We start from the raw sequence: 11,099 nt of genomic DNA, 5'->3' as shown, positions 1-11,099 counted from the left end.
TTACCTTCTTACTTACTTACTAACTTAAGTTACTAATTCAGTTACTTACTTACCTCGGTCTACTTTCTTACTTACTGTCTAACTTAGTTTAGGTAAGTTTCATTTAGGAGGATTTAAATGTATACTTAATACAACACATACAATTAATTATATTATATAATTATAGCACCCAGAATTGCGATTGTGGCACTGCCCCTTGTGATCGCCTGCGTGAGCACCTCGTGTCGATTACGCACATCTTCAAATTTTATATATTTTATATTTATTATAGACCTTATTGTGCATAATCACCGGGTGTCATGACATTTCACTGCATATATGTATGACCCTATGTATATGTATGTGACAAATAATGTCTTGAACTTTAACTTGAATTTAAACTTGAACTTACCTACTTACTCACTTAGTTACTTACCTAGTTACCTAGGCCTACCTATGTATTCATTCCCTTGGTTACATATTTACTTACTTAGGCTTTCCTACATACATAGGCCAACTTAATTTTAAATGTATTTAATTATTTACTCACTCACTTACCTACTTACAGTACATAGGCAGCCTTCATACTTACCTTACTTAATTACTTACCTACTTAGGCCGACTTACTCTACTTACCTATAACGTACATACTAACTCTACTTACTTACTGACTTACTTATAACCTATAATATAAGAGGCAGTCAGTCTGCATTGCCGGCGTGGCCCACCAGTAAAAATTTTAACCTACAATTCAAAGAGTCCCAACTTGTCCCTGGCTTGAGGGAGCAGGGACGAACTGCTCCTTCAAATGTTCTTATTTTCATTTGGAAGACAAAAGAAAAGCATGTCCACTATCTCCTTGAAAAGCTTGTTGTAATGTCATCGCCATATATAATAACTTTGCCGAGACACAGGGGCTCCGTTCGCACTTCATCAAGCCGGCACTGGAGCCCGAGAGACGGACGGGCAGAAGTGAAACCACGCCTTTGAAGTTCCTTTTCAAGTCCCATCCAATCCAGATCGTTGTTATGTCCCGTAACCTTCAAAGGTTACAGGCCTCTGTTTTATTTAGACTGCGCCTCGTGTACTCATACATACACGCATGCATGCATTCACACACACACACACACACACACACGCATGCACACACACACACACACACACCTGTACAGACCTATTCAACAGCACTCCAGAGAAGACAACGGAACATTTGTTAATATAAGAGATAACCAACATCACATTTATGAACAGTGCTCTCATTTTCAATTTTTTTCCGCTTCTGCCTCAATCTCACACTGGTTTGCTGTTGTCTACTTTTCCCTATCTTTATCTTCTTTCTCCTCTTTCTTTCTTTCTTTCGTTCTTTCTTTCTTTCAAATTAAGGAAAGTCTCATTACTTTCCCCATACCTCAATTCTTCCATACGGTCTCGCCCGCACTCTCACACAGCTAGGGAGAGAGAGAGAGAGAGAGAGAGAGAGAGAGAGAGAGTAACTCTCTCTTCTCCAAAACTCGCTGCCGTTGGGCAATTAATCATTTTTTCGCCCTGAGGCGTCGTCGCTGGACTGGAGCACTCAAATCCCAGGTCACCCGTATCCTTTCTGACGCGACATCATCCCCAGCATTTTAGAAAGAGCGAGGATGAGAGAGTCTGGACCGGATGATGTCATCCCGCCATTGTATTATACATTTATTAATAATTTTATTATATATGCATAACATTACTATACATTTATTACACATTATATTATATACACACAGTTAATATCAATGTAATTATATATACTTTACATGAATAGACATAATTTTATACATGTTATTATTTATACATTTCATTATAATGCATTTATAACACATTTGATTATTTATGCATTAAATAATTTATACGTTCCACTATTATACATTTATTACGATTTTATTATATAAACATTACGTGACATTATGTTTTTACTACACATTTTATTATATATAGATTTATTACACATTTTATTATCTATAAATTACACCCCCGACGATGGAATGACATCACAAACCCTTCCTGCATGTGTATCTCTGCCTTTCTCCCTCTCCCTCTCTTTCTCTCGTAATGATCTCAAACGTCCTTCCCGGCAAGAGAGAGTAAAAAAACAAAAGACAAAACCTGTGCTCCCCAGGCATTAACAATATGACCATATAACTCCCATACAAGCAGAAATCAATAGTTTGCTCCCTGGCTCCTTTTTTTCCAACACTGAACGCTACAGTATGTAGGTCTTCCTCTGGCTGGGGTAAAATACACGACGCAGCGTCGCAGCAGCAGTGGTGCTGACCGACTTTTATTGGGTGTTTCTATTTTTTCCCCTTCTCCTCACTCCCTCACATCTCTCTCTCTCTCTCTCTCTCTCTCTCTCTCTCTCGCTCTCTTGCTCTCTGTTTTCTCCATCCCTGACTTTATTCCCTCAAAATTCCTGTGTGCATTACGGGCACAAATTTTTGTGTTGGCAGCCCCACGCCGAGTATCCGTTGCAGTCGGGGCTATATCCTATCACATTAGCTGATGAGAGAGGAGATGAGTGGCAGGAAGATTAAGGGCCTGTTTTCAAGATGCCCAACGCCAATTGACACGTGCAATTTTAATTTAAATTTTTTGGGGGAAGGTGTTCCATGACTGTAATCGCCATAGGGAATGAATTGTGGTTTAACGAGATCACCACATGTACAGATTGTTTCATGGGGCATTGGCTTTCATTCCGGCATGCATTTCATTTTGGCAGAAGGAACGAAAGAGAGGGAGAGTGAGAGAGAGAGAGAGAGAGAGAGAGAGAGAGAGAGTCCATCTATCCATCTATCTATCTATCTATCCATCTATCTATCTATCTATCTATCTATCTATCTATCTATCTATCTATAGTTCTATAGTTCTATATATCTATCTATAGTTCTATCTATAGTTCTATTCTACCTATCTTCTATATATCAATCTTTCTTTCTTATATGTTCCCTCCATCTTTTCATCATCCTTCTTCTCTCTCATCCCATCACCTCCGTATGTCCAGTTCTGTCCCCCCCCCCCTCTCCGCTGTCTCTCACCCCTTCTGAACTTGTATATTTTCCCTCCATCATAGCCCCACAACTCATGCCTTCATTACCTACAGCATATCTACATCAATATCTATTATCTACAGTTTGATCCTGAATATAATAATAGTACTACTACTTCTACTACTTCTACTACTACTACTATGACCACTACTACTACTACTACTTCTACTATTAATAATAACAATAATAATAATAATAATAATAATCATTATAATAATTATAATAATTATTATTATAATAATAATGTTTTGAGTTAAAAGCACTGTCATTTTTTTATTACGATATTTAATACTCATAAATCTAAATATTGACGGATTTATGATTCACGTATGGTCACTAAATGGATAACTTTTTACACACTTCTTCTACCTAAAATGCATATTCAGGTAATCAGTCCAACATATGTTATTATTATTATTATTATTATTATTAATAATATTAATAATAATAATAATAATCATATTTAGAGCTAGGAGCGACATTTGTTTATCATGACTACACCCGCGGCGACACCCTCCCTCGGAGAACTTCATTACCCATCAGCCATCGCTACAAACAGCCTCTTCTGATTGGTCAGGTGGAGAACCAATCGTTGGCTAGAGACGTGTCTCGCAACCCGAGCATCCTCAATCATGGCGTCCGTTTCCAGTAAAACCACCGCCAATCTTCCTATTTTACCCGTTTTCCTCGTCCTGCTGCTGTGCGTGTTCCCCGGGGGAGGGCAGAAGAAGAAGGAGGTAAAGACAGCTTCCACTCGACGTGTTTGTAGATCGGTTATGTTGTGTTTTAAGGGCAGGGGCCGCAGAGAGTTAACTGTGTGGTAGCTATCATCCTGTTACATCGGAACTGTTGGTTCGCGGCAGCAGTGGAAGCCATTTGGTGGAATAATAAACACAATTTAAAATCAAGAGATAGATGAATTATCAAGGATCACACGTTTATTTATTAAGGCTGGTGGGCGGTGGGGGGGCTGTTGTGATGTGTGCAACCTGTCATGCTGCGTTCAAGTCAAGACGGACGTCACTTTGGGTGTCTGTGGCTTTAACGTCCACATCCGCATACGACTAGAAAATACCGTCACTTTCCTAAAAGTTCAGTTTATTATCATATTCGCCTTTTTCCAACTTAATGGTTCCTCGCACCCTTAATGGATTTCTCCAGCCGCGTTTGGTCGCTCGTTTTCATTGGGACTTCTGCAGAGCGGGATCCCGTCAAAAATGCACCCGTCCTTGGCAAAGATTCAAGAGGTTTATTTGTGCTACTCTAACCCAAAGAGTCAAAAAAGAACGGTGCATTTTACAACACAAACTACCTGGAAGGACCCTAAAACATACTTCTGATAACCCGAGACGGTGGCGGAATATGTCAGCTGTGTGTAAATGCCAAAAACAAGCGATAGAAAAGAGAATTTCCGTGACAGCGGCATGGCTTCTTCTTCGCCGTTCGCATTGCTCCCGCTGCTCCCCAACAAGATGTTCACTGCTGCAACTCGTGGTTGGAAGATATATTGCAACAATTTGAGTGTATAGGGTGGCGGGAGGTTGAACTCTTTACTGACTTGAGTTTGTACTCGTCACTCACTAAAGAGGAGGGGTGTCACGATTTGAAATCGACATTCGATCGAAATGAGCATGCCATTTCGAACTTTGAAATCACAAGCAGGTTCATGATTCTGCCCATATTTTTGTGGGTAATATTGTCCGACCCAGTCGACATATTGGGGCGATAAAGACCTGCTGGTAAACAAACGCAGTGTGCGCTGGGCGGTGCGGGCTCCTCCAAGGTGTTGACTGTGGCTTGCCCAGCTCAGAACCGACTTTCATTATATTTGGTTCCGCTGCGCTGAGGGTCCGCTGCGCTGCATCCCTCAACACACACTGCACCCTCCCACCAGCAGATCTCCCCAAAAATAAAAAGTAAAAAGTACAGCCTTATTTTATTGGACTTTACAGTCCATTTATGCTATTTAAACACATGTACAAACTTGGGATGTTAAACTGTCAACTAAATGACGACTGTTTGTTTTCCGTGTCACAGTCAATTTAAAGATCTTATTTTTTTTTCTTCTTATAATGGCCTGTTCAAAACGTGCTAAAAATGTAACTGTGTTCCAAAATAGCCTATAAAAAATGTTCAAACAATAAAATATAAACAAACAGTACTGTTTTCCAAATGGGAGAGGAGCGAGTGTCCGTGGTGGTCACCTGTGTCACCTGCACCTGGACTGCGCTTCTGGAGTTTCCCTTTCTCACTTTGCGTGCTTGAAAGTGGCCACTTGGCATAAGATTCGGAGGGTCTCATGAGACCCTGCAGCATGGTCAAAGTGATGAAAGATCCTCCAACTTGGCCCGGCGCACGTGGGGGCTCGGGGGCACCACCGCTCGGTCTGCGGGTGTATTTTTAGTCATTTATATATTAATATTAATATAATATTTATTTCCTCGTTTTTTTTATTTCAGGATTTATTTCATAAGCGTATTCATTTGCTGCTCCGTTGCTTTCTGGCGCAGCGGGTGCGGACTGGGGCCGCACCGGGTGACTTCTGCTGGACTGTCCCTTGCCCCATTTATTCCTCCAATTCTTTAGTCGAGGGAACCAGGGCGACGCTAATTTCCGGGTTGACTACAAAGATATCATCCCTACAGCACTATATCCCCAACCGGCCCCAGCGGCCATAGAGAATGTGCACCAAAGACCTCCGCTGGTCAAGCCGGCTAACTTACAGTTTAGCCCACCGCTAACGTGAATGGATAAAATAATTGAATTGTGTGGCTCTTCTAGACTTTCCAAATGTTATCGGACTGGATGGATCGAATTCTGATAGTGAAACGAGTCATTTTGCAGGGGTTGTGACAGAAAATATCCACTATTTTACAGCCACTCCTTTTCCCATGATTGTGTGCTGGGAGAAATGCTTTTGTAATTGTAATTACACGGTTTGACCACTATGTCAAATTGGCTTCAAAGCCCGGGGCTGTTCCTGTGAACTCAGAAGAAACGCTCAACCAGTCAGAGCTACTCTCTCTGACTCACGAGCTCACGAGTCAGAGCTGCTCAACTGGAGTTGACAGCCGAGTATCAAGTCATCTTGTCACTCACTCGCACCCGCAGAACCAACGAGTTCCACACACTCCCAGTCCCCACTGATTCACACCATCAGGCCACCGATTTGCTCCAGGACAATTATCCATATCATTGCTATTGAAAGACCAAGAGTTCACAAAGACAAAACATTTATTTTTAAATTACTTTTACTTAAATTTAATTTCAATTTTATGATCAATCAGAATCAAGTACTAGTAAAATACTAAAGGGACAAAGTCAAATCCATGGACAGTTACTGACTGTCGGAGTCAGACCTTGATTTCAGCTCTAGGCGGGCTGGGAGAGCGAGGGATTGGTGCTGCCCTTGTCAGACCAATCAGCTCAGGGCAGGGTGCGAGCTGGGAGAGTGAGTTCTGAGTTAACTTTTTTCTCACAGGGCTAGGTTAATACAGTAATGAACTTGATACATTTCCACAAATTCAGTTAATATAAGAGTTGCACAATAGTGTGAGTGACACATTGACGAGCTAGAAGCTGGTAGGAAGGGCGAGTGAGTGAGCGAGTTAGTGGAGATTGTCACTTCCGAGTCACTACAAAGAGTTGTTTGTTTCAAAGGATTAGTTCAAACTCGCACATCACTATTGGTTGTCGATAATTGTCATGGCAAATCCAGTAAAGCTGTGGACAGAATTATTGTCCTACCTTTTTAAAAACTGTCCATAAGAATACTCAATACATCTAAGGCATTTTAATTATCTATGTGAATATTATTTATTTATTTTAGATGTTTAGATGTTTTAGATGTAAACTGTGTGTTTTAGTTGACTTTAGTTCTGCATTCAACACTGTGATCCCCTCCAAGCTGATCTCCAAGCTCAGCCAGCTTGGCATCAGCAACTCACTCTGCAACTGGATTATGAACTTCCTTACTAACAGACCCCAGGCTGTTGGGGAGTCTCTCCTCCTCCACTATGACCCTGAACACTGGCGTGCCGCAGGGTTGTGTGTTGAGCCCTCTGCTCTACTCTCTCTTCACTCATGACTGCGCCCCTGTTTATGGCTCCAATGCCATTAATCAAGTTCGCAGATGACACCACTGTGGTGGGCCTGATCAGAGATGAGGATGAAACAGCATATAGGGATGAGGTTCAAAATCTAACTACGTGGTGTCAATAACCTGGAACTCAACACCAAGAAGACCAAAGAGATCATTGTGGACTTCAGGAGAACCAGGAGCAGGGCACACACCCCCCTCCATATCAGCGGTGCTGAGGTGGAGCCAGGTGTGTCTAGCTTTAAGTTCCTTGGGGTCCACATCACAGAAAATCTCTCTTGGTCCCTCAACTCCTCAAGTCTGGTGAAGAAGGCGCATCAGCGCCTTCACTTCCTACGGACCCTTAAGAAAGCAAAGCTTTGTCCTAGGATTCTATCGGACTTCTATCGCTGTGAGAGCATACTTACAAACTGTAGCTCTGTCTGGTACGGTAACTGCAACATTGCCGACCGCAAGGCACTACAAAGAGTAGAGAACTCTGCCCAGAGGACTATTGGCTGTATTACCCCCCCCCCACCCCCTCCACAACACATACCATGACCGCTGCTTAAACAAAGCAAAATCCATTGTCAAGGATGACACCCACCCCAATCATGGACTTTTCACCTTTTCCCATCTGGCAAGCGATACAGGAGCCTGCGCTCCCGCACCAGCAGGAGTACAGCTTCTTTCCAGAGGCTGTAGCACTGTTGAATAAACCCCCACCCCCCCTCTAGCACTGGACTTTTAAATGGTTACCTGCTAACCTGTTGTTACCTGCTTACCTGTTGTTACCTGCTTACCTGTTGCATTTCACTCTCTGCAATGCCTACCTGTTTACATTTACTGCTTTGTACTGTATAACTGTTTCCACTCACGACTGCAGTGTTTCATCAATCGCCCTTGCACTGCTTTCACCTAAAAACTACACAATACTTTTTTTTAATTTCCATAACCTGACCAAAACCTGCACAATATACATAGATATACTATATATATATATATAGTATTTATATAAAAAAGTCTATTTATAGTCTCATTACATAATCCCCCTATTCTCCTGACAAACCTGTACTGTTGTACATAATACATCTCTTTTGCCTACATAACTGCACAGAAACAGTGTACTCAAATAGCCCTTTGGTATTTAAGTGCTTCTTTTGCACTTCTGGTTAGATGTCAACTGCATTTCATTGGTTCTGTACCTGTACTCTGCTAGTGACAATAAAGTTGAATTTAATCTAATCTAATCTAAACAACTCTTACTTAGATGCAAGTGTATTATCCTTGAGAAATACTACTTGTCTTGAAGGCTGATGATCCAGGGAGTGTTTTTTTTTGGTTGTTAACTGCCCCCCTCCCCTCCTGGTTTTTAAGAAGAAGAAGAAGAAGAAGAAGAATCTTTATTCGTCACATGACACACCGCACTACAACACATGCATATATATACACACACTCACACACACACACACACACACATGCTTTGGATGGTGGCCAGTGAAATGTGGCCTCTGCATTTCTCCCATCCTGGCTTGTCCTTCCTCCGGGGGGGCAGCCAGGAGCAGTGGGCAGCATTCGTCGACACGCCCGGGGACCTGGTACCAGGTGCCCATCGCTGTTCAGACGATGGTGATTTGTGCATGTTTTTGGTGGGGGTCCTTACTGATGTTAGGTTGAGGAAACCCCATGTGACCTAACCCATTGCTCCCTTATACTGTATATCCTACCCCTTGACAGATGCCATTGTAACGTGATAAGCAGTGTAATTCACTTCACCTGTCAGTGGTTTTAATGTTGTGGCTGATCAGTGTATCTTCCAACCAGTTGCTAGTAGTTGCAGCGGTGAGCACCTTGTTAGGGAGAAGCGAGAACAATGAGATCGGCAAAGAAGAAGCCATTCAGCTAACACTTGGACTGCGGAAATTATATTTTCTATCGCTTATTTTTTGCATTTACACACAACTAACATACTGTGCCAGTCTGTTATTATTATTATTATTATTATTATTACCCTCCCAAATACTGCAGTCCATACAAACAACTACTAATCAAGCTTATGTTGTTATAATCTTCTCTTCTCTCTTTCACATAACATTATATCCCTATGTTTAGTACTTCCTTAGTTACCTGAATTCCCATAGCTGTGATTGAATTCTTTATTAATTTATCGATTGATAGATGGATAAATGGGCGAACCAATGGAAGAACTGTGAAATTATCATTTAACAAATTAATATGTGAACAAAACAATATATTGAACAGAATCTTCACCCCGTTATCCCAATGAACAAATTTGGGAAGGGATGAATAATGACTATTTAAAAATGTGTCAATTTTAAATGAGTATTATACCCCTTCATCTAAATCTAACACAGGTTATGTGCAATAAATCATTATCCTAATGAAAACCTTTAAAAGGTGCGAGATTCCTTTCCATTGATTTATTACAGAGTCCAAGGAACAGTCACTAAAAACCAAAAGGGAAGGTTGTTTCATCTTTCCCCTTATATAATTGTGTAAATGTTTTATTTAATAGCAAAGTTAACAAAGACTCGAGATCAGGGATGCAGAGCCGATCTGATTCTTTTTGCCTTCATATTTAACGTCCGGCTTAAAATCCATATTATACCCTTGGGATGAGTCAGCAGTATAAAGATGGACTTCAACCGGCGTACGAGGACACACTCCCCCTCTCTGCAATATCCTCACCGTATTTTAATGTTGGAAGAATATCCCCAGTTTCATTGAATCTAATTGATCTTCGCCCCGCCACGAGAGGCTTCCATTAAAGGGCTTCATCCGTCAACGCTTACCGGGACGAGTCCAATTTGTGGACGACTACAAAACCGTGGGCCTTTCTAATTTGTGTTAGTTAAAGTACCTGTAAAGTTAAATAAATTTGTTTTCTGAGTTTTTCCACACCACAGAAAATGTGTCATTCACAACACAGCCAAATTTGAATGATTAAAAAAATCGCCAAGTATAAAATTAAGGTTTCAAAATCATGGAAAAAAAACAAAAACGGAGTACTCTCTGCTCTGAGATGCGTGCTATGGCGCAGTCGGGTCCGAGCGGGGGTCCTCGGATCTGGTTGTGCTTCGCCGATCTCTCCCAGTGTCAAAACTCATACTCAGTGCATTCACTGCACAATAGGCCGAGGGCTTGTGGGATGGGCAGGGTGCGAGCTATGTTGGTGGGGATGTGGCGGGCGCCTGCCATCTTGCCCGTCACGCTCCTGCCCTGACGTGTTTCTCGTCCGTTCCGAAATCGGAACTAAAACACATACACTCGCACACCCATCCTACTCCGAACAACACTATACCAGACCAGGGTCTGCGGGGCAGGAGGGGTGTGAGTGATTCGGGTTTGACTTACTTGAAGAACTCGCACCAGCACACCCCGCGATTTTAAGTGCAATTGCCAACAGCACATATTGAGCACTGGGGTTTTCCAGGGTGGTGGGTCGCTGGTGGGTCGGTCTGTGGGCGTGGTTGGCCCGGGGATGGCCGGGTGGACCCCCGGCCGGGTGGGCCCCCTAGCGGGTGAGCCCCCTGCCGGCTTGCCCCCTGCCGGCTTGGCCTCCTGCCGGCTTGGTCCCCTTGACTGTCGGCCTTTACTCCTGCTGCACGGGTTCACTGCGCTGGGGGCCGGGTGCCGGGGGTGGTGGAGGCCCATATATCTCCTAGTTGCATTACTCTCCTTTTCTCCCTAATTCACTGCCATAACAGCAAGAGGCCACCTGCCCAATTGCTGTCCCAGTTTTCCTGGACCTAATTAACTCTTTTTGAATACATGTTGTCGTCCAATGTTTTCTGTGTAAATGTTGTTTGGTTCTATGTTTAATTGTCTCACCCGTGGTGATTCTCCCCCTGTTGGAGTAGTGATCAGTTGTTTATGGACCCAAACATGGAAAGATAGTTTTCCAAAGAGGGGGATTGGTGGCGGCTCTGTATAACAAAGAA

The 11,099-nt window shown here is 42.5% G+C and overlaps 1 protein-coding gene across 1 annotated transcript in view; it reads left to right on the top strand.

Annotated features, from left to right (window-relative positions):
• Positions 1-3,681: 3,681 nt before the first annotated feature.
• The window catches only part of LOC307228716 (dolichyl-diphosphooligosaccharide--protein glycosyltransferase subunit TUSC3), a 137,351-nt gene continuing 129,933 nt past the window's right edge, over positions 3,682-11,099 (top strand). The window contains exon 1 of the mRNA XM_079998482.1: positions 3,682-3,796. Coding sequence (XP_079854608.1) covers positions 3,692-3,796 — 105 coding nt within the window. The 5' untranslated portion in view covers positions 3,682-3,691. The remainder of the gene's footprint in view (positions 3,797-11,099) is intronic.

The sequence above is a fragment of the Zeus faber genome (assembly GCF_960531495.2).
Source record: "Zeus faber genome assembly, chromosome: 4".
Taxonomy (NCBI): Eukaryota; Metazoa; Chordata; class Actinopteri; order Zeiformes; family Zeidae; genus Zeus; species Zeus faber.
This window is presented reverse-complemented; position numbering and strand designations above follow the sequence as displayed.